This window comes from Labeo rohita, chromosome 25, assembly GCF_022985175.1.
Source record: "Labeo rohita strain BAU-BD-2019 chromosome 25, IGBB_LRoh.1.0, whole genome shotgun sequence".
In the NCBI taxonomy this organism is placed as follows: domain Eukaryota; kingdom Metazoa; phylum Chordata; class Actinopteri; order Cypriniformes; family Cyprinidae; genus Labeo; species Labeo rohita.
The window spans coordinates 26,506,172-26,532,397 of record NC_066893.1 but is presented as its reverse complement, the minus strand read 5'-3'; the positions used below and the strand labels follow the sequence as shown (position 1 = coordinate 26,532,397).

The 26,226-nt window shown below is 32.4% G+C and overlaps 1 protein-coding gene across 1 annotated transcript in view; it reads right to left on the bottom strand.

Annotated features, from left to right (window-relative positions):
* Nucleotides 1–274: 274 nt before the first annotated feature.
* Nucleotides 275–26,226, bottom strand: part of kcnq1.2 (potassium voltage-gated channel, KQT-like subfamily, member 1.2) — a 224,154-nt gene continuing 198,202 nt past the window's right edge. The window contains exon 20 of the mRNA XM_051100084.1: nucleotides 275–4,171. Within this exon, the coding sequence (XP_050956041.1) occupies nucleotides 4,019–4,171 (153 nt within the window). The 3' untranslated portion in view covers nucleotides 275–4,018. The remainder of the gene's footprint in view (nucleotides 4,172–26,226) is intronic.

Sequence of the window (26,226 nt, the reverse complement as noted above, 5' to 3'; positions counted from 1 at the left end):
AATTTTCTGGAGCGAATGATTACAGCAGATCGCAGTGCATCATTCCAGCAGAATATAAATCCAAACCATCAGCACTACATGGACATAAATATAAGGCATTGCTACAATATTTACATGGTTTTTCTTTATAAAACTGTACAGTAGTGTCAGCAGCACATGTTTCCAAGACAAAAATACAGGCTAGCCTTACAATTCCCTTTTCCTCAGGTTTTCAGCTCCTGTTGTGCAGAACAATTACTGGTAAGTGTTAAAATCTATTTTACTAACTAGATTAAAAAAAGTTTGTCAAGACAAACTTTAGGTTTAAAGCTGTTGTAAAAGCTTGAAGTTTGACAATTTAGATTGACAAGATAGGTGTTGACAACATGTTTATAGCATGATTAGCAAGTTGCTAGCCTGTTTGATTAACAGGTAACTAGCATGTTGCTAACATGATTATCACGTTACTAGCATGATTGGCATGTTACTAACATGTTGCTAACATGACAAACAACTTACTAGCATGATTCTAGCATGATTAGCATGTTACTAACATGTTGTTAGCATTATTACTAGCATGTTGCTAACATGTTTCTAGCATGATTAGAAAGTTACTAGCATGTTATTAGCATGTTGCTAGCATGATTAACAAGTTGCAAACATGTTGCTAACGTGGTCAACATTAGATAATTATCATGTAGTTAACATGTTGCTAATCATGTTGTTAGCATTATTAGCATGTTGTTACCATGTTGCTAGGATGTTTCTAACATGATTAACATGTTGCTAATATGTTTGTAGCATGTTAACATGTTGCTAGCATGATTCGTATGAAGTTAACATGTTGCTAGTATGATTAACATGTTTTTAGCATGTTGCTAGGATGTTTCAGACGTGATTAGTATGTTGCTAGCATGTTTGCAGCATGACTAGCATGTTAGCATAATTAGCATTTTGTTAACATGTTGCAACTCATGTTTTTAACACGTTACTAGCATGTTTCTAACATGATTTCCATCATTAGCACATTTTTAGCATTATTAGCATATTGTTAGCATGACTGTCATAAAGTTAGCATGTTCTTAGCATGATTAGCATGTTATTAACAAGTTACTAGCATGTTATTAGTATGATTATCATGTTGCTAGCCTGTTTCTACCATGATTAACAAGTTACTACCATGTTGTAACCATGATTGGCAAGTAACTAACATGATTTACTAGCATTATTCTAACATGATCAACATTGTTGCCAACATGTTTCTATAATGATTAGCAAGTTACTAGCATGTTATTAGCATGATTATCATGTTGCTAGCATGATTAGCATGTTACTAACATGTTGTTAGCATGATTAACAAATTACTAGCATGTTGTTAACATGTTTCTAGCAAGATTAGCAAGTTACTAGGACACTGTTACCGTGATTAACATGTTGCTAGCATGTTGTAAGCATGATTAGAAAGTAACTAGCATGTTTCTAACACACATAACAAGTTACTAGGATGATTCTGGCATGATTAGTACGGTACTAACATATCGATAGCATGATTAACAAGTTACCAGCATGTTGCTAACATATTTCTAGCATGATTAGCAAGTTACTAGCATGTTATTAACATGATTAACATGTTGCAAACATGTTGTTAGCACGATTAACAAGTAACTAACATGTTGCTAACATGACTAACAACTTACTAGCATGATTCTAGCATGATTAGCATGTTACTAACATGTTGTTAGCATAATTAACAAGCTACTAGCATGTTGCTACCATGTTTTTAGCATGATTGGCAAGTTACTAACATGTTATTAGCATGATTAGCAAGTTACTAACATGTTATTAACATGATTAACAAATAACTAACATGTGGCTAACATGATTAACAAGTTACTAGCATGATTCTAGTATGACTAGCATGTTACTAACATGTTGCTAGCATGATTAACAAGTAACTAGCATGTTGCTAACATGATTATCAAGTTACTAACATGTTGTTAACATTATTACTAGCATGTTGCTAAGATGTTTCTATCATGATTAACAAGTTACTAGCATGTTTTTAGGATGATTAGCATGTTGCTAGCATGATTCTAACATGATTAACATGTTGCAAACATGTTGTTAGCACGATTAACAAGTAACTAGCATGTTGCTAACATGATTATCAAGTTACTAACATGATTGTCATGTTACTAACATATTGCTAACATGACTAACAACTTACTAGCATGATTCTAGCATGATTAGCATGTTGCTACCATGTTTTTAGCATGATTGGCAAGTTACTAACATGTTGTTAACATGATTAACAAGTTACTAGCATGTTGCTAGCATGATTAGCAAGTTACTAGCATGATTCTAGTATGACTAGCATGTCACTAACATGTTGCTAGCATGATTAACAAGTAACTAGCATGTTGCTAACATGATTATCACGTTACTAGCATGATTGGCATGTTACTAACATGTTGCTAACATGATTAACAACTTACTTAGCATGATTCTAGCACGATTAACAAGTTACTAACATGTTATTGGCATGATTAGCATGTTGCTAACATGATTCTAGCATGACTAGCATGTTACTAATATGTTGTTAGCATGATTAACAAGTTAGTACCATGATACTAGATGATAGGCTTGGCTAGTGTTAGATAATGATAACAATGTTGACATTTATTAAAATAGTATTTTATAATAACTATAAAATGCATTATGTTAATGTTTACACTATTGTTCAAAAGCCTGTGGTTTTTGATTTTAAGAAATGAGAAAGTAATTAAATTAAATATTTATATTTCCAATTTTTTTATAGAAACCTGAAAAAAAATCATGCATTTCATAAAAATATTCAGCAGTACGACTGTTTTCAACATAATAATCATGTTTCTTGAGCATCTAGTCAGCATATCAGAATGATTTCTGAAGGATCATGTGACATTACAGACTGGAGTAATGATGCTAAAAATTCAGCTTTAATCACAGGAATATATTTAATATTAAAATATATTAAAACGTAAAACAGTTCTATTAAATTGCAATAATATTTCACAATTTTACTGCATTTTTGATCAAGTAAATACAGCCTTGGTGAGAATCAAAGCATAAAAACATTTTAAAACTCCAAGCTTTTGAACTGTAGTGTACAAGATGTTTTAATGATTATGCTGTTATTTATTATCAATAAACGTAACTACATATTGAGCATTTCCATATTTTTCCATATTGCTTTCATCTGCACTTCACAAAAGCAACAAGTCACTTGAAGCTACAGTGATTTTACAATGGTTTTAGAAGTAAAAACACCCCCTTACATCACTGTAACATGCTCTGGCTTTTTGCTTTACAAAAAAATTAATTCAATGTTAATTCAGCACTAGGCAAACGGCCAACAGATGAACATCCAGGAAGAACAGATTCAAGCCAGGTCCTTGTGTTTTCTGGAAATGAATCGCTTTTTCCGTCAACTTGCCTCGCCTTTCGACCTTTAATTATTTTGGATGAGAAAAATAATCAGAGATTGGATCAAACGCACGCATCTGAAAGGTGCTTAGAGGGGAAAAAATGCCACTGGAGTCCTGACAGATCGGCTGTTGGGAATCTTGGCTCTCCTCTAAACGTCAACAACTGTGAATAGCCTTCTTTCTCGGCGCGCTATTAAACTTCATTAGGATCTATCATGGGTGTTTTGCTATTTTGATAAGCCCTACCACAGCCATACATCAACGGCGGCTTTCATTCCCCGAGCACATGCTCGCCATGTTCGTGTTCCTGCGGGCTCTGGATCGGTGTTGTGGTTGGAAATGTGATTTATGATTTCAACCTCTGTTTCGTTCGCGAGAACCGTCCGAAACGGGTCCCGCAGACTCGGAACGCCACCGTTGGAGTCCCTCTGTGATCATAAAACTAATCAAATGACGAAATATGGACAGTTTAGGAGCTTGTTCAGTTCCTAGACAGAAACGGGAAACGCAGAGTTCTTCCTGTCGGACTCCGTTTCCCACAACGCATAGCGCGAGTTCTCAATGCGAGCGGGTCACTGGCTCTCGTCCATGCTGACGCCCAGCCGTTTCATGACGGTGACGCGAGAGCTGTACTGGTTGGGTTTCTGCAGCAGCTCTGGTTTGGGCTGGAAATGCTCCATCAGGATCTTCAGGACGTTCTCCAGCTTCACGTCCATCTGAAGCACCTACAAACAAAGAGACATTTCAGCTGGGAAATGAAGCTGTGGTGCACTGTAGAGGCTACTGACTAAAAAAAGCTGAAGGTTCCAGTCGTACGAGGGGTTAATCCATGAACAATCACTATTGTGCTCCAGTAAGACACTTAACCTCAGATTGTTTAACCCTTAGAGGCTAAAGTCCACTCAGAGATGTGTGTTAGGTTATTTATAACAATACATTATTGTTTACACTAAAGGCACATATTACTGCATTAAAGGAGAAGTCCACTTTCAGAACAACAATTCACAAATAATGTACTCACCCCCTTGTCATCCAAGATGTTCATGTCTTTCTGTCTTCAGTTGTAAAGAAGTTATGGTTTTTGAGGAAAACATTTCAGGATTTTTCTTCAAATAATGGACTTTGATTTTGAACTTCCACAATGTAGTTTAAATGCAGCTTCAAAGGCTCTAAATAAAAATGTGCATACTTTTTAAGCACAAAAGCTTGTGTAGCACAGGTTCTGGGATGTGCGTTCACGTCACTGCGTATTATTGAATCAGGTCGAAAGGTCAGGCCAAACGTAGGCGGAACTACAGACCCAGTGTTTACAAAATGAACGCGCAAAGACTAAGAAAGTTTAAGTAAGTCAAACAATGTTTACAAACAAAAAGGTACAACGTGTCGGATGATTCTGAAGTTGTAGGAGAAAATAACATGGATTTTTTCACCATACTCTACCATTTTAGCCCATTTTACCGACTCGGATCTTTGAGTCTCGTTCAGCAAAATGAACGAATCTTTTTTCGAGTCATTTTGTTAATTTTAGCAAAATCAGCATCACGTGACAGCCCCATAAGATGAACGAACAACTCAAAAACCCCGAAGACTCGAAACAGGTGAACTAATTCCAGTACAGAACCTAATAGGATGTTGCGCATGCGCGACTGAACGAATCACTCCCCGAGACGACTCGTTCTTCACACTAAAGATCACACTAAAAGTCACATTAAAGATTCGTTCAAAATGAACGAATCGTTCAAGAACGACCCGTGGACGTGCATCCCAGAACCTGTGCTACACGAGCTTTTGTACTTATAAAGTATACAAATATTTATTTTTCAAAAAAAATGACCGATCGTTTCGCTAAATAAGACCCTTCTTCCTCGGCTGGGATCGTTAAAGCCCTTTGAAGCTGCATTTAAACTATATTTTGGAAGTTCAAAATCGGGGCACCAATCAAGTCCATTATATGGAGAAAAATCCTAAAATGCTTTTCTCAAAAACCATAATTTCCTTACGACTGAAGACAGAAAGACATGAACATCTTGGATGACAAGGGGGTGAGTAAATTATTTGTAAATTGTTGTTCTGGAAGTGGACTTCTCCTTCAAAAAGCATTAAAAAGACAGTTTTGAAGTAAATGAAAAGAATGTGACAGTCATAATTCACGCCAGTATCATAAGAAAAAACATGAAGCCTATTTTTTAGAGCCATGTCATTTTTTTTTTATATTTGTCATTACATTTTCATTATTGTAATATATTTTAAATTAAATTAATATGCAACAATTACTACCTTGATGTATACCTTACAATTTATATATATATATATATATATAGCATAAAAAAATGTTTTCATTTTAATTTTACATAAATTATACGTTGTTTATTCTTTTTTTAAATATATATATATTTTCGGTTTTAATTGTAGTTATTTTATCGAAGCTCATTTCCGCTACTAAATGAAAAAAAAGGTAATTGTGACTTATCTCACAATTCTTACAAAAAAATTTTTCTCTCATAATTGCAAGTTTACATCTCGCAATTCTGACTTTTTTTTCTCAAAATTGTGACATGTAAACTCACAACTATGACTTTTTTCTCAGAATTGCGAGTTTATTTCTCACAATTTTTAGAAAAAAAAGTCAGAACTGTGAGAAAAAGTCAAAACTGCAATAATTAAACTCGCAATTGCTTGAAAAGTCAGAATTGTGAGATACAAACTAGCAATTCTAAGAAAGAGCTGCAATTTAAAAAAAATTAAGTCAGAACTGTGAGATATAAACTCACAATTGTGACTTTTTTCAGAAATGCGAGTTTATAACTCACAATTCTGACTTAATTTTTCAAAAATGCGAATTTTTTTTTTAGAGTTGCATGTTTATACCTCACAATTCTGACTTTATAACACGCAATTTAAAGTTATCTCACAATTTTGAGAAAAAACTTAAAAACGTCAGAATTGTGATACATAAACTTGCAATTCTAAGAAATAAACTCACAGTTCTGAATTTGAGATAGAAATTTGCAATTGTGTGTTACAAAGTCAGAATTGCAAGACATAAACTCACAATTATGACTTTTTTTCTCAGAATTGCTAGTTTTTTCCCCTCACAATTCTGACTTTATAACATGCAATTGCAAGTTTATATCTCACAATTTTGAGAAAAAAGGTCAGAACTGTGAGAAAAAGTCAAAATTACAGAAATTAAACTTACAATTGCTTGAAAACTCAGAATTGTGATATAGACCAGCAATTCTGAGAAAAGAAGTCACAATTGTGAGTTAATATCTCGCAATTCTGACTTTATTTCTCGCTGACTTCTTTTTTCAAAATTGAGATATAAATTTGCGTGTTATAAAGTCAGAATTGTGAGATATAAACTCACAGTTGTGACTTTTTTCTCAGAATTGTGAGTTTATTTCTCACAATTTTGAGGAAAAAAAGTCACAATTGTCAGTTCATATCTCACAATTCTGACTTTTTTTCTTAAAACTGCAACTTTATTTCTCAGAATTGCGTGTTTTTAGAATTGCAATTCTGACTTTTTTCTCAAAACTGTGAGATATAAATTTGCAATTGCGAGTTATAAAGTCAAGAACTGTGACACATAAAATTGCAAATCTGAGTATAAAGTCGCAATTTTGAGAAATAAAGTCAGAATTGCGAGATAAACATTTTTTATTCAGCCGCGAAGCAGGCTTCCATATATTTTAGTACATCAACTTAAACTAAATGAAAATAAGTTGATGAAATATAATAAGTTTATTCTTTTATATTTCAATTCAAGTAATGAAAATGAAGTTTTAAATAGTTTTAGTTACCTATAATAACCCTGCATTCACAATGCAAACATTTTTAATGGTCTTAATGCAAAATACATTTTTTTATAAAGATGCACAGCGAATTTGCACCACATTGGCTAGGTAGCAAGCTTTATTTATTGCACCATATATTTGATATTTCATTAGCCTATACATACACACATATTTATTTATTCATTTATTTATTTTTCATTTTCTAGTTTGAGATTTACTTTGACTTTTACAATTATCTAGGACCAAATTGAAGGGACAGAGATCAATTGATTTACACTTTGAGAGAATTTTGTTCTTAAAGAGCACCTTATCGATTAAGAGATATGAGATCATGAAATTCACCAAGTCAGGATACTTTAAGTATATTTAAATGAATTGAAAACCCAAAATCAAATGCATTTTGGTCAACAAGAACAGCGGACATCAAGCAGCATGGGACATTAACACAAATTCTCAGAAACAAGTGTTTTCTTCCAAAATGGGTCATTCATTTCAGATAGCTACTTAAAATACCCAGTTTATGAGCCCTCGCTAGTCATCATTTAACCGTCCAGCACACACGCAAAACAAAAACAGGCCGTGAGTAACGTGAAACGCCAACACAAGCCATGAGAAGGTCTGCGCTCCACAGTGCGCCGTTTCACTGAGAGCCGACGTAAATATATTTTCATAAAGAGAAGGAGCATTCACTGCCTGTTAGAGGGGAAATATAAATCTGAACCATAAACATGTCATTGATAATCTACGGCATTATCTGCATTCCCAAGCGAGGCGCTGCGCTCAGATTAGGAATTCCTCTGGTCTGTGGAGCCGGAGCACGTTGACCCGCAGAGACCCCTGGAAAAACAACTCTAAAATGGCCACAAAAATTGTGCTTGGACTGCAAATTCACCTCGCAAACTTTACTGTTTGATAAATTGCTCTGAGAACAGGCTGCGGGTTTGATGTTTTACGCCCAAATCCACACCAATGGAAGCGGGAAACAGCAAAGGTGCTTGTTTTTTTTGGAGTTTCTCCAGCAAAACGACATTTCAAGAGCAGAAAAGCAGTCATTTAACATATTAATTAGTTATTAAAAGAATGGTTCAACCAAAAATGAAAATTTGCTGAAAATGCGCTCACCCGCAGGCCATCCAAGATGTAGGTAAGTTTGTTTCTTTATCCGATTTGGACTAATGCAGCTTTACATCACTTGCTTAATGATGGATGTGAATGGGTGCCGTCAGAATGAAAGTCCAAATGAGAAAATTACAGAAAATTTCCAGCAAATTTTGATTTCTGGGTGAACTATTCATTCAAGGACATTTTAAAAGTAAAAGTCATCCAAAAAAAGTCTATTTCCTCTGCTAAATAGTAGTAAATAGTTTCTGTCTGAGTTTTGCCAACTGGATCGTCTCCTTCTTAGGATGAAATGCAAAACAGCAGACAGACTTTGCTTCCTTTGAGTGGACTATCTATCATGGTTAAGTCAATAATCATCTCCCCAAAAAGAAGAATTTTATCTTTATGAGCTCTGTGAAAAACAACATTGTGCTGATAAGAGCTCTGGGATGCGACCAGCATTTTGTACTTCAGCCGGTCTGGACGAGCAGCCGCTGATGAAGTGTTGGCTTGTTTTGAATCGGCTGACTACACGCCGTCTCTGCTGCGTCCTCAGATGTCAGACTAGAGGCTGGATTGTAGCCAAAGCTTTTAGATTGTAAAAATGCCTGAAGAAACTGTTAGCAACTGTTATCATCTGTCTATCTATCTATCTATCTATCTATCTATCTATCTATCTATCTATCTATCTATCTATCTATCTATCTATCTATCCTTTCATCTATCTGTCCTCCGTCTGTCTGTCTGTCTATCTGTCTGTCCATCCATGTAACTCTGTCTGTCCATCCATGTCTGTCCATCTATCTATCTATCTATCTATCTATCTATCTATCTATCTATCTATCTATCTATCTATCTATCTGTCCTCCGTCTGTCTGTCTGTCTATCTATCTGTCTGTCCATCCATGTAACTCTGTCTGTCCATCCATGTCTGTCCATCTATCTATCTATCTATCTATCTATCTATCTATCTATCTATCTATCTATCTATCTATCTATTTATCTATCTATCTATCCTTTCATCTATCTGTCCTCCGTCTGTCTGTCTATCTATCTGTCTGTCCATCCATGTCTGTCTGTCTGTCTATCTATCTATCTATCTATCTATCTATCTATCTATCTATCTATCTATCTATCTATCTATCTATCCTTTCATCTATCTGTCCTCCGTCTGTCTGTCTGTCTATCTATCTGTCTGTCCATCCATGTAACTCTGTCTGTCCATCCATGTCTGTCCATCTATCTATCTATCTATCTATCTATCTATCTATCTATCTATCTATCTATCTATCTATCTATCTATCCATCTGTCTGTCTATCCGTCTGTCCGTCCGTCTGTCCATCCGTCTATCTATCTGTCCGTTTGTTCATCCATCCATCCGTCCATCTATCTATCCATTCATCTGTCTGTCCATCCATCCATGTCTATCCATCCGTCTGTCCGTCCTTCTGTTTATCTATCCGTCATCCTTCTGTCCATCTATCTATCTATCTATCTATCTATCTATCTATCTATCTATCTATCTATCTATCTATCTATCTATCTATATGTCTGTCGGTCTTTCTGTGTCTATCCATCCGTCTGTCTGTCCTTCTGTTTATTTATCTGTCATCCTTCCGTCCGTCCATCTGTCTATCCATCCGTCTGTCTGTCCTTCTGTTTATCTATCCGTCGTCCTTCCGTCCGTCCATCCGTCAATTTATATGTCCATTTGTTTGTCTGTCTATCTATCTATCTATCTATCTATCTATCTATCTATCTATCTATCTATCTGTCTATCTGTCTGTCCGTCCGTCTGTCCATCCGTCTATCTGTCTGTTCATCCATCCATCTGTCCATCTATCTATCTATCCATTCATCCGTCCGTCCATCCATCTGTCTATCCATCCGTCTGTCCGTCCTTCTGTTTATCTATCTGTCGTCCTTCTGTCCGTCCATCTGTCTATCTATCTATCTATGTATCTATCTATCCGTTCATGTCTATCTATTTGTCCATCCATCTATCTGTCCATTCATTCATCCATCTGTCCATCTGTCCATCTATCCATCTATCTGTCTGTCCGTGTCTATCCATCCATCCGTCAATCTATATGTCCGTCCATCCGTCAATCTATATGTCCATTTTTTTTGTCTATCTATCTATCTATCTATCTATCTATCTATCTATCTATCTATCTATCTATCTATTTGTCCGCACATCTGTCCATCCATCCATCTATCTATCCCTCCGTTCGTCCGTCCTTCCCTATGTCCATCCGTCCATCCATCCATTTATCAATCTGTCCGTCCATCGGTCTGTCTATCGTCCATCTGTCTGTCCGTTTGTCTATCTATCTATCTATCTATCTATCTATCTATCTATCTATCTATCTATCTATCTATCTATCTAATTGTCCATCCATCCGTCCATGTTATTTATCTGTCCATGCATCTGTCTATTTTGTCCATCTATCTATCTATCTATCTATCTATCTATCTATCTATCTATCTATCTATCTATCTATCTATCTATCTGTCTGTCTTTCTATCTATCTATCTATCTATCTATCTATCTATTTATCTATGGTGAACATTCAAAGTTTGTTTTTAAAAATTACATTTAAATTAATTTCTGTAAATTTAAAATATTTTCAAATCAACTTCCATTCGAATTCAAATTTAGTCCTTTCAAATTCAGGAATCGAACTGCAGTTTGAATGGAATTCTAAATTCTCAGCTCTAAATGACTGTTACATGTGTGGCTTGTTTCAGGCGGTACATCATAAAAAAAAAACCACATGAATATGAGTCCAATGACTTGTAGCTCAAAGGGCAAATGAAGTGCATGAACGCTGGGGTGTTTAGTGATGTCAGTCGTGTAGTCTGGGGTCCCAGCATGTGTTGGGGACAGCTGTCCTTGTATCACATGTCTTCACGCACCAGGACGGCCACGGCCCACCACAGCCCTTCACACAGACACAAAAACATGTTCACGTCTGACCAGCCGTCGCATGTCAAACTCTTGTTTCTGAGCTCAAAGTTTCATTTTGCACACATCTGAGACATTGTTTCTGAGCTCTCGATTCATTCTGCACACATTTATCATCCGTCCAGAACAGGTTGAGGTGTGTTGGTCTCGTGTGAAAAGCTGGATGTGAGTTTTAATGACCTGAGCGAGTGCACAGCAACGCCCTTTAACCAAGATGAATGAGTCTGTTTAAGCTTGGCAGATACAATATGTTCTTTGTGTTTGAAAAAAAAACAAAAAAGAGTGTAGAAGGACAGAGAGAGAGAAAGAGAGAGAGAGTAATATAGTAGGATGGTTAAAGAGAGCGACAGAAGCGAAAAAAGATGAATGAAAGAAGTAAAGCAGAGGGATTTGGTTGAATCAACAATGAAAGTGGGTTGAATTAAAGAAAAAAAAGGAAAGTAAGCAAGAAAGAAAAAAGAAAGAATGGATCAAACAACACAAACTAATAAACAAACAAACCAAAGAATGAACAAATGAAAGAAGTAAAGCAACAATGAAAATGAGGAGACAGAAAAAATAAGAAAAAATAAGACAAAATTAAGAAACAAAATACACAAAAGAAGGACGAAAAAGAAAGAAAGGATCTGGGCGCCATGACACACCCCTTAATAAATGTGGCAAATTTCACAACTTTTTGGCCTCGTCCCTGAACGAAAGAAGGACAAAGAAAGAAAGAAAGAAAGAAAGAAGGGAGGGAGACCTGTTTTCTAGAGCAGGAAGCGTATCAGCAGCACCTGACACACATGATAAGTATCAAGGTCTTTGCCACGTGCCACTACACGGCAGCCAGAAGCGTTCCAGGGGGCCACGGTGCAGCCTAATCTCTCAAAGCTGCTTTTGTTTCTCCGTTTCACTCATGAGGAGTGACAATCTCCAGTAGAACAAACCTCTCACACTCACACACTCGCAGGACAGCGCGACCTGCTCGGGTCCGCTCGCTCTACTGTACATCAGACGCCCGGCTTCACATGGACACTGTCATCATTCCCGCAAAAGGACAGACAGAGTGAAAACAAACAGGTGAGAGGATAGAGGATGGAAGGGTGACAAGCAACTTCATGACCTACAAAATACAGATCAATGGAGAGAAAATAAAAATAGTAATTATTTACTCATCACAAAGCTTTGAAGATTTATGGGAGGACAGACGATAATTTTTATTCACTTTTCACCAGAACATACAGTTTTGTTCATGTTTATATATACATATATTAAACAGACAAAACACATGCAATAGGGAGAAAAAAAAGTCAGAATTGTGACAAACTTCCAATTGTGAGAAAGAAGTCAGAATTGTGAATTTATATTTTATAACTCGCAATTGCAATAAAGACTTGAGAGAGAAAAGGTTTGAAAAGACAAACTCGCAGTTGTGAGATGCAAACTTGCATTTGCAAGAAAAGTCAGAATTGCGATATATAAACTTGTAATTGAGAGAAAAGAAGTCAGAATTGCGAGATACAAACAATTGCGAGAAAAGTCAGAACTGCAAGATATAATGTCAAAAATGTTAAAAAAAAAAAGTCCGAATTGCAAGATACAAACTCACAATTGCGAGAAAAGTCAGAACTGTGAGATATAAACTCGGAAGTACGAGAAAAAAAGTCAGAATTGCAAGATATAAAGTCGCAAATGTGAAAAAAATTCAGAATTGCGAGATGCAAACTTACATTTGAAAGAAGTCAGAATTGCAAAATAAACTCGCAATTGCGAGAAGAAGTAAGAAGTAAGAAATGCGAGATGTAAACTCGCAAATGTGAGGAAAGTGAGAACTGCAAGATATAAAGTCGCAAATGTGAAAAAAGTTAGAATTTCGAAATAAACTCGCAATTGCGAGAAAGAAGTAAAAATTGCGAGATACAAACTTACAATTGCGAGAAAAGTCAGAAGTGTGAGATACAAACTCGGAAGTACGAGAAAAAAGCCAGAATTGCGAGATATAAACTTGTAATTGAGAGGAAAAAAGTCAGAATTGCGAGATACAAACTCACAATTGCGAGAAAAGTCAGAACTGTGAGATATAAACTCGCAATTCAGAAAGTCAGAATTGTGAGTTTATCTCGCAATTCAGATTTTCTGACTTTATAACTCACAATTGCAATATAGACTCACAATTGCGAGAAAAGTCAGATCTGTGAGATATAAACTCACAGAAAGAAAAAACAAGTCAGAATTGCGAGATACAAACTTGCATTTGCAAGAAAAAAAGTCAGAACTGTGAGATACACTCGCAATTCCGAGAAAAGTCAAAATTGTGAGTTCATATCTCGCAATTCTGATTTTATAACTCGCAACTGCGAGTTTATATCATAAATTCTGAGAAAAAGTCAGAATTGCGAGTTTATATCTCACAACTCTTACTTTTTAAGTTTAGTCACAATAACCTTTTTTTATTTATTCAGTGGCAGAAATGGGCTTCCATAGATTTTCCACAAAAAAAACAACAACACATTTTGTCTTTTTTTGGCATATTCAAAATAGCTTCACTTTTGGTTACAAAACACTGCTGTGATTTTCTGTAAACGATGTATTTTTAAATTTTAAAAATTTTTTAAAAAAGTATAAGTTACAGAAAATAGTATGAACTCAATGTTTTTTTATTTAAATTTTGACCGCCATTGGTCACCATTTACTTTATATGGAAAAGAGCAGCATGAACATTCTACGAAATATCTACTTTTGTGTTTCATGGACACAAGATGGTCACGCAGCCTTAAAATTTGGTGTAAAAACAATTTTCACTCTTACAATAAAAATAATTATAATGAAACACCAGAATTTTGAAGTAGAAAGAATAAAGTAGTATTTTCTTGTAAAAGTAACTTCAATAAGCTTTGTTTCACTTAAAAATGGGAAAATTTTGTACAGTGCATCTTTGGAACGACATGATGGTGACTAAAAACGAATTTTGGATGAACTGTTCAGGTAAAAACAACAAGTCTCTGTTTCATTATGATTTAAGCACCAACAGTCATAAAAGAGAAACTCATTAAAAGTCATTAAAAAAACACAATAAATACTGGAATATATTTAACCGCAAACTGAACCTAAAAACGCAGCATAAAAATAAGGTGCTTATATCAGGCAGAATATATTCGGTTAAAAAGTTTTATAGCAGCGACCTGCAATAAAAATGGTTCAAAATGACGAGAGTAAATTGAACTTGGCCTGGTTCTCTGTCACATTTGGCAGAACGTCCCACAAAAAGATTTTCGATGGCAACAAAACAGAACTGCTTCTCCTGGCTTAAAATATTCCTGTTGACGCATTTCATTCTTTAGATTCATTTCGGTTTGCAGTTTATTAACGTCATCTGAAAGGATCTTAGGGGTCTGTTTAAAGGGGCCAGTAAACATGGGGCCAGTTGGCCCTTTAAACATTTGCGCAGACAGACAGCTGAGCGTCTCTCTTTAATGGTCCCTGATGGAGGCCGAGGGCAGGCGTGGTCACAGACCCCCTTTCATACACTCGGTATGGGGCGAAGGTGTGTGTGTGTATATGTGTGTGTGTTTCTGGCCTCTGAAACACTGCTTTATTTGCGCAGTCACCTCTGAAATGTGTCCACATGGCTAGATAAAGATGAAGCCAGATCTGCTCACTGCTGTGCACTTTTGAGCTTTCAACTGGGAATCCAGGTAATTTATTGTTAATGAAAATGCATCCAAATGACATTTGTAAGTAGAAATTATAAATAACTATTTTTCATAAAAAACACAGTGTGATTTTTTTTTTACCAATAGTTTTTCATGAAAATTAAGCATCCTAAAAAATCTAATTCTCATTAACCTACAAAAATAAATATCAATAAAAGTAAAATTAATAATAAATATTACAATATTTCATTACAAATTATGAAAATAAGGCAAACTGTTTAAATTTCTCTATCACTCTCTTTTCAAATTAAAAAAAAGACTTGCACTTTTTGCAAAAGTAATTTTACAACAATTCTCAAAAATCAAAAGAAAAATGTATAAATTTGTATATAAATATTTGTATTATTTGGAAAATTTGTAAATAAATATTTGTATACAGTTTTGAATTTTTGAATTTTATCCCCATTATGCATATTTATACATTTAATCCAATTCAATATATATCTTCTAAAATATACAAATATTTTTATATACCTTATATGAAATGTAAATATAAAAATATAATTATAAATTTAAAATTAATTAAACATATTATTTTTAATAAATAAATAAAGAATAAACATAAACAAGTAACTGTCAATAATCAAAAAATAAAAAATTAAATACATTTTATTTGTAATATTTTGGAAATTTGTATATAAATATGCATAATGGAATTGTATTACCATTATGTATATTTAAATATATATTTACTTTAAAACAGCTTAAATCATTAATCAGTATAAATCATATCAATATCAATATATCTCTTCTAAAAAACATAAAACAATCTAGAGTTTATATAAAATACAAATGCAAAAATCAAATTTAAAATTAACTAATTTAAAATAATATTTTTTAATAAATGAATAAAGAATAAACATAATTAATTTTATGACAATTAAGCACATCAATTCTCAATAATCAAAAAACAAACAAAATACATTTGTATATAAATGTGTTTATATAAATATTTGTATTATTTTGGAAATTTGTATATAAATATGCCTAATGGAATTTTATTACCATTATGTATATTTAAATATATATTTACTTTAAAACAGTTAAAATCATTAATCAATATTTCAATATCAATATATCTCTTCTAAAATATAAAAATATTATTATATACTTAATATATAAATGCAAAAATATAATCATAAATTTTAAATTAATAAAAATATTACTTTTTAATAAATAAATAAAGAATAAACAAACAAGTAATTTTATGACAATTAAGCATATCAGTTCTGAATTAAATTTGTATATAAATATGTTTCTATAAATATTTGTATTATTTTGGAAATTTCTATATAAATATGCATAGTGGTATTTTATCCCCATTATGTGTATTTATATATTTACTTTAAAACAGTTGAAATCATCAATCAATATATATCAATATCAATATATCTCTTCTAAAATATAAACATACTATTATATACTTCATATAAAATATAAATGCAAAAATATAATCATAAATGTACAATTAACTTAAAAATATAACTTTTTAATAAATAATTAATAAACAAACAAGTAATTTGAATGCAATCAAGCAGATAAATTCTGAATCAAAATAAATAAAAGATACATTCGTATATAAATGTTTAAATGAAAATTTTATCCCAGTATGTATATTTATATATTTACTTTAAAACAGTTTAAATCAATAAATATCATATCAACATCAGTATATCACTTCTGAAATATAAAGATATTTTTATGTACTTTATATAAAATATAAATATACAAATATAATACATTTTAATTTAATTTAAAAATATTATTTTTAATAAATAAAATAAGAATAAACATAAACGTGATTTATATATAATTATTTTGAATATTTATATAATTATATATAATACAAATATATACTGTATATATAAACATATTTATATACATATTTATATACAAATTTAATTCAGAATTGATATGCTTAACTGTCATGAAATTACTTGTTTGTTTATTCTTTATTTATTTATTAAAAAGTAAAATTTTTATTCATTTCAAATTTATGATTACATTTTTGCATTTATATTTTATATAAATTATATAAAAATATTTTGTTATATTTTATAAGAGCTATATTGATATTGATATGATATATATTGATTCATGATTTAAACTGTTTTAAATAAATATATATTTAAATATACACAATGGTAATACAATTAATATACAAATTTCCAAAATATTACAAATATTTATATAAAACCATTTATATACAAATGTATTTTATTTTTTAATTATTGAGAATTGATGATATATATATATATATATATATATATATATATAATTATGATAATAATTTGGGGCCAAACATGCAAATAACATCATCATAAAAATTATAAATATTAAAATATTTTATACTTATATATATATATATATATATATACAAATATTTAAAAAAAAAATCAAAATATAATTTTCTTTTTTCTTTTGAAGCATTGGCACATGTTCAAGCTTTGTGAGACTCACTCATTTACTAAAGGCCAAAAAAGGCATTTTCTGTCCTTCATCTCACACACACACACACACACACACACACAGGGGCACAAGTGTCACATAAACGTGAGTGTGTGGGGACAGATGCAGTATTTTGTGCCTGTGGGGGCTTGTTGACTGAACACTTGTTTCTTTATGGACTGACAGCTGTTAAACCACACCCACACACTCGACCCCGCCCTCCCCTCGCCCAGCTACTCAATTAAACCTTCTGTGAAGTCCTCATTAAAGCAACACTCTCTAATTACCACAACTGTCCAACAAAAAAGCTAACAGCTCTACCATGAAAGTCTACGGCAGCAGTGATGATCATAAAATACACTGTCCTGAAACCACAATCCAACCCATTTACTGTAAAGTAAGAACTAAAAGACCCAGACAGAGCAGAAGGAAACTGAATTACTGTAAGGTCCTGTTTGTGCAGGTGTTTGACAGCTGAGAAACGGCTGGCAGAAGTCGAGCCGCGTGTGAGAAGGTGCCCGTCATCATGAGAACGGAAAATCAAATGCCGTATGAATGCGGTATTTCAGCATTCCGGCCGCGACCTTCGTGAACCTCAGCTGATCATTTCTCAAGACGTGAATTTGAGTCGCTAACATGAACCAACAATAGCATTTATTCATCCTAATGTTTAAAGTACTGACACAAAACCTTAGCATTTAAAGTAATTCATACTTTTATTCAGCAAGGATGCATTAAATTGATCAAAAGTGACAGTGAAGACATTTATGATGTTGCAAACAATTTCTGTTTCAAATGAATGCTGTTCTTTTGAACTTTCTATTCATCAAAAAATCCTGAAAAACAAGATGCATCACAGTTTCCATGAAAATATGAAGCAGCATGGCTGATTTTAACAGTGATAATAACCAGAAATGTTTCTTGAGCAGGAAATCAGCATATTAAAATGATTTCTGAACGATCGTGTGACAGACTGGAGTAATGATGCTGAAAATTTAGCTTTGGTTGCAGAAATAAATTACATTTTAAAACATATTCATATAGTAAACTATGGAAGCATGTTTCCGCTTCAGCATAAAACAAAATAAAATAAAATAAAATGAAATAAAATAAAAAGTTAATTGGGACAATTCTGACTTTTTTCCATAGAAGTGTGACTTTTTTTCTTAGAATTCTGAATTTATGTTTCGTAATTTTAACTTTTTTCATAGAATTCAGAATTTTTTCATAGAATTCCGAATGTTTTCATAGAATTCTGATTTTATATTTCACAATGCTGACTTTTTTCACAGAATCCTGGCTTTTTTTCTCTTATAATTCTAAATTTATATTTCATAATTCTAACGTTTCTCATAGAATTCTGATTTTTTTCTTAGAAATCTGACTTTATATTTTAAAATTCTGACTTTTTTCTTAGAATTCTGAGTTTATTTTTTCAAAATTCAGAGTTTTTTCAGAGTTTATTTCGCATTTTCATAGAATTCTGTCATTATTTCTTAGAGTTTATATTTCAAAATTCAGACTTTTCTTATAATTCTGAGTTTATAATTTGAAATTATGGCTTTTTTTCTTTTTTTTCTTATTAATTCTCTATTAATATTTTGCGATTGTTTATTTCACATTTTCATAGAATTCTGTCATTATTTCTTAGAGTTCATATTTCAAAATTCAGACTTTTCTTATAATTCTGAGTTTATAATTTGAAATTCTTTTCTTAGAATTCTGAACTTATGTTTCATAATTCTAACTTTTTTCACAGAATTCTAAATTTTTTTCTTAGAAATCTGTTTTTTTTTTTTTTCAAAATTCAGACTTTTTTCTTAGAATTCTGTTTATATTTCAAAATTCAGACTTTTTTCATAGAATTTAGACTTTTTTCTTAGAATTCTGAGTTTATATCTCAAAATTCTTACGTTTTCACAGAATTCTATAGTTTATATTTCCAAATTCAGGCTTATTTCATATAATTCATATAATTCAGATTTTTTTTTTTTTTAATTTTGCGTGTATATTTTGCAGTTCTGACTTTTTTCCTTATAATTCTGAACTTATGTTTCATAATTCTAACTTTTTTCACAGAATTCTAAATTTTTTTCTTAGAAATCTGTTTATTTTTTCAAAATTCAGAGTTTTTTCGGAGTTTATATTTCGCATTTTCATAGAATTCTGTCATTTTTTCTTAGAGTTTATATTTCAAAATTCAGACTTTTCTTATAATTCTGAGTTTATAATTTGAAATTATGGCTTTTTTTCTTAGAATTCTGAACTTATGTTTCATAATTCTAACTTTTTTCACAGAATTCTAAATTTTTTTCTTAGAATTCTGTTTATATTTCAAAATTCAGACTTTTTTTCATAGAATTTAGACTTTTTTCTTAGAATTCTGATTTTATGTCTCAAAATTCTTACATTTTTAAAGAATTTAACATTTTTTCTTAGAATTCTGAGTTTATATTTCCAAATTCAATTGCAATTCTGACTTTTTCCCTTATAATTCTTAACTTATATTTCGTAATTCTAACTTTTTTCACAGAATTCTAACATTTTTTTCTTAGAAATCTGTTTATTGTTCAAAATTCAGACTTTTTTCATAGAATTTAGACTTTTTTCTTAGAATTCTGATTGTATATCTCAAAATTCTTACATTTACATTACATTTTTTCTTAGAATTCTGATTTTGTATTTCACAATTCAGACCTTTTTCATAGAATTCAGACTTTTTACAATATTAATATTTTGCGATTGTGACTTTTTAAAATAGAATTATGACTTTTTTCTTAGAAATCAGAGTTTATAATTTGAAATTCCAGCTTTTTTTTTTATAATCCTGAATTTATATTTCAGAATTCTAACTTTTTTCATAGAATTCTGACTTTCTTGTCAGAATTCTTTTATGTTTCACAATTCTGACTTTTTCCTCTGAATTACGAATTTACATTTTGCAATTCAGTTTTTTGTTTGTTTCTACCATGTAATAAAAAAATCTTAAAATTCTGACTTCTTATTGCAATTGCGAGTTTATTTCTTGAAATTGTGAGTTACTCACAATTTTGAGTCACAAAAAAAGTCTAAATTGTTAGAAAAGTTGCAATTACCTTTAAAAAAATCTGTGGCAGTAATAGGCTTCATTTGGGTTATTTTAAATTGTAATAATATTTTATTTAGCATTTTTGATCAAATAAATGCAGCCTTGGTGAGCAGAAGAGAAGCTGAAGTGGATGCATACAAAGCCAACCCAAAGCAGCCATACGACACCAATGAACCTATGAAGGTCATGATAATGGTAAACCAGTCTATATGATATTATCGTGATGTATAAGTCACAAAGCTGGAATTCAGATTCCTGCGGTTGATGTCACCTTCCTTTGAATGTGTGGAATTTCCCTGCCGATAACCGTCAGAAACATGAAACTATTTCATCTTTAGATCACAAACAACTCCCTGAATGCTGCGTTTACATTCATTTACTCCACTCTGTGATCCCTCCACCTGAAAACAGAGCTGGGTGGAAATGACCTGCTAGCCTCGGTCAGCTCAGATGGTGGGAAATGATGTCACTCTGGGAGCGGATTATTTAAATATGTCATGGGAAAAGATGAAGATGAGCCGCCATACGTGCTCTTACTGTAAGCGTGGATAGTGTGGCATGAGAACAGAATACAGATGAATGAAACGTGACCAGAGGTGATTGAGTTTCACATTTCAACCTTGCTTTCTCCCACGGGTTCATCCTTTCCTCTTATTTATTTACATCTTGACGGCTTCCTCTCAGCTTTTCTCAATGAACTGCATTCAGGCCATTCACACGAGTTCATAAACAGCCAACAAATGACTCTCGAAACACGTCACTGTTATTTCTGTATTACTGATATACTCATTTGAATTAGATTTTTTTTATCTGCTTTTACTTTAATTTAAGTTACATTTTTCGTAATTTTGCTGTGTTTTGTCATTTTTATTATTATTACTTTTTTAAAATATTTTTGGTTGATTTCATTACTTTAGTACTAATTATACTGAACGAAAATGAGAAATGTTGTCTTGGCAAATGCTGAACAAAACATAGGTTACGTTTTGTATATTTAATGTTTATGTTTATTTGTTTCATGTTAGTCTTATAGACTTTATAATTGTATTGTTATGTATTTAAGTCTAAAAATTTTGATTAATAATTGTGAAGTCAATAAATATATTAATAATAAAAGAATTAAATGCACAAGTGCTTTTTCCACAATAAAATGATTAACAAATAAAAATAAAATATTTTTTCCCTTAGAATTCTGAGTTTATATTTGGTAATTCTAACTTTTTTCATAGAATTCAGACTTTTTTTTTTTTTTTTAGAAATCTGAGTTTATATTTCATAATTCTGACTTTTTCCTCTGAATTTTGAGTTTACATTTTGCAATTCAGTTTTTTTTTTCCCACTATGTAATAAAAAAGTTTATATTTTACAATTCTTACATTTTCATAGAATTCTGACATTTTAGAATTCTGAGTTTATATTTTGTAATTCTAACTTTTTTTTATAGAATTATGACTTTTTTCTTTTTAGTTTATAATTTGCAATTCTGGCTTTTTTCTTCTTATAATTCTGTATTTATATTTCGCATTTCTAACTTTTTTTTTATAAAATTCTGAATTTTTTCTTAGAAATCTGAGTTTATATTTCAAAATTCTGACTGTTTTCTTAGAATTGTGAGTTTATTTTTCAAAAATCAGACTTTTTGTCAAAATTCTGAGTTTATATTTCATAATTATTCATTTTTTTCTTGGAATTTTGAGTTGACATTTTGCAATTCAGTTTTTTGTAACTACATCCACTATGTACTAAAAAACCATATAATTCAGACTTTTTTCTTAAAATTCTAAGTTTATATTTAGCAATTCTTACATTTTCATAGAATTCTGATATTTTGTTCTTAGAATTCTGTGTTTATATTTTGTAATTCAAACTTTTTTCATAGAATTATGACTTTTTTTCTTAGAATTCTGAGTTTATAATTTGCAATTCTGGCTTTTTTTCTTATAATTCTATATTTATGCACTTTTACATAGAATTCTGAATTTTTTTGTTGATATTTTTGTTTTGTTTAAAGTTGATATTTTAAATTCTGACTTTTCTTCTTAGAAATGTGAGTTTATTTTTCAAAAATCAGAATTTTTTGTCAAAATTCCGAGTTTATATTTCATAATTCTGAATTTCTCCTCAGAATTTTGAGTTTACATTTTGCAATTCAGTTTTTTGTATCCACTATGTAATAAAAAAATCATATAATTCAGACTTTTTTCTTAGAATTCTGAGTTTATATTTCGTAATTCTAACTTTTTTAATAGAATTGTCAGTTTATAATGTGCAATTCTGGCAAATTAAAAATATGATTAATTTTATGACTTACATTTTAAGGCAGCTTTAAGAAAATGATTATTATTAATAGATATGCAAAAAATGTAATACCATTAAGAATAACACTGTAGACCACAAACATAAAATCTAGATTTTATGAAAAAAAAAAAAAAAAACTACTTTTATTACAAGAAGATGTATTAAATTAATCAAAATTGACAGTAAAGACATTTATAATGTTAGAAAATGTCTTAAAATGAATTATAAGACAGTTATCTTGAATTGTAACAATATTTCCAAATATTACTGTTTTTACTATATTTGAATCAAAGCAGAATAAATTTCTTAATAATAAAAAAAATTACAAACCTCAAACTTTGAAGAGAAGTCTATACAATAATGATTTTATGCATTTTTACTCATTTTATTCCACTGAATATGATCAACAAATTCAACTATTTATTGAGCACCTCCATATTTTATGGTATTTTAAATAAATATTTGAAGCTAAATGATTTCTAATGCACTATAATGTACTTGATCTCCTACAGAAAAAAAACTTACAGTTTTATTCAGAAATACATCACATTACAGAGGTTAATAAGGAAATAAAGGCAGTTAGAATGATTGTGAACCTGAACATGACCTCTGTCACGTTTCTCTCAGCGAACACACTGACAGGTGACATTAAACCTACAAACAAGGCCTTCCTGCTCAGCATGACACTCCTGTCTTCTGTCCCTCTTTGTCCATTTCCAACCCAGGGACTGTCGCTCTGTCGGCCCAGCCTGGTATTTTTAGATTGTGGGTAAACACAAGCAGCGCCCATCTAACCTTCCCTCCCCTTCATACTGAAAGAACACAGTCAGGGGCAAATCACAGGCCTCTTTTAGCACCGGTGCCTGTTGACTCAGTGCGACAGAAATAGAGTCACGGAGGAAATAAATACAGGTAACGCTTTCAAGGCAGAATTCAGAGGTTTCTATTTTGGACGGCTGTGGAAGAGCGAGTCGCTCCGGTGGGTCTCAGGGACGGGCGTATGCCGGACGTGACGTGAGAGGCGTGTGGACGTCCCAAAGCGGCCTGGAATCTCATGATCGAGAATAAAATAACACGACACAAAATGAAGATCTTGTTCGTGTGGTTAGGGTGAGGTGAATTAAGATGGTCTAGATATAAATACTTGGAAAATATCAGGAAAATGGTCATTAGCAGCTAAATTATGACTGTTTTGAGTGCACAGTCCTTGGGGGGAAAAATAAATGGTAAAATAAATATAAAATTGAAATACAGTTATACAGTACTGTTCAAAAGTTTGGGGTGAGTAAGAAAAGTATATATATATGTGTACAACAGGGTCCAAAACTCTGAGACAACTGGTAAAAATGCTTATAAAATGCATTTTTTTATTTTCTCATTTAACACATTTTTATTATATGTAACGTAAAATTGATCTAAACCTGTATGGTAAGTATTTCTCATTCCTTTTAAATCGACTTTTTGGTTTGCCATTGTTTAAAATCTCCAAACTTTGCATTTTCATCTTAACAATTAAAACAAATCCAGATTGTGGTGTCAGACATTCGGAGCCAACTGTATATACAACAGGAGTGTTTATGGATGGGTGGCACCGTCTAATGTCTCTTGAGGTTTATTGTGCAAACAAAGTTCTCCTTTGTGGTCTTTCAAAACAACCAAGCCTGTGCAGCAACATTCCGTCCAATCACAGCACAGCTGTGCCTTTTTCACCCAATCAAAACTCAACACTCAATAATAACCATTAATTTCTGCAGCAGCATTCTGTCCAATCACAGCACAGCAGCGCTTTTTTCACCCAAAATAAACCAAGTCAGTTCTCAATACGAACCATGAATCTGTGCAGCAACATTCCATCCAATCACACCACAGCAGTGTCTTTTTCACCCAATCAAAACTTAATCCTTAATAAGAAACCTGAAAATGTACTGTAACATTCCGTCCAATCACAGCACAGCTGTGCCTGTGCCAATCACACCTCAATACTCAATAAAAGCCTCAGATCTGTGCAGCAACATTCCATCCAATCACAGCACAGCAATGCCGAACTCATTACTTTATACGATTAAAACTCATTACTTAATATGAACCATGAATCTGTGTGGCAACATTTCATCCAGTCTCAGTACAGCTATCTTTTTCACCTAATTAAAACTCAATACTTAATTTTTGCAGCAACATTCTGTCCAATCACAGCACAACTGGCCTTTTCACCCAATCAAAACTCATTACTTAATATGAATCATGAATCTGTGCTGCAACATTCTGTCCAATCACAGCACAGCAGTGCTTTTTCACTCAATCAAAACTCATTACTTAATATGAATCATGAATCTGTGTGGCAACATTCCGTCCAATCATGGCACAGCAGTGCTTTTTCACCCAATCAAAACTTAATACTTAATAAGAAACTTGAAAATGTACTGTAACATTCCGTCCAATCGCAGCACAGCTGTGCCTATGCCAATCACACCTCAATACTCAATAAGAGCCACAAATCTGTGCGGCAACATTCCATCCAATCACAGCACAGCAATGCCCGAACTCATTACCAAAACTCATTACTTAATATGAATCATGAATCTGTGTGGCAACATTCCGTCCAATCACGGCACAGCAGTGCTTTTTCACCCAATCAAAACTCATTACTTAATATGAATCATGAATCTGTGTGGCAACATTCCGTCCAATCACGGCACAGCAGTGCTTTTTCACCCAATCGAAACTTAGTACTCAATAAGAACCATGAAACTCAATTCTCAATAAAAACCACCAACATTCTGTCCAATCACAGCACAGCTGGCTTTTTTACCCAATCAAAACTCATTACTTATTATGAATCATGAATCTGTGCTGCAACATACCGTCCAATCACAGCACAGCAGTGCTTTTTTACTCAATCAAAACTCGTTACTTAATATGAATCATGAATCTGTGTGGCAAAATTTCGTCCAATCATGGCACAGCAGTGCTTTTTCACCCAATCCAAACTTATTACTTAAAATGAATAATGAATCTGTGTGGCAGCATTTCGTCCAATCACGGCACAGCATTGTTTCTTCACCCAATCAAAACTCAATACTTAATATGAATCATGAATCTGTGTGGCAACATTCCGTCCAATCACAGCACAGCAGTGCTTTTTCACCCAATCAAAACTTAGTACTCAATAAGAAGCATGAAACTCAATTCTCAATAAAAACCACCAACATTCCGTCCAATCACAGTACAACTGGCCTTTTCACCCAATCAAAACTCATTACTTAATACGAATCATGAATCTGTGTGGCAACATTCCGTCCAATCACGGCACAGCAGTGCTTTTTCACCCAATCAAAACTCAATATTTAATATAAATCATGAATCTATGTGGCAACATTCCGT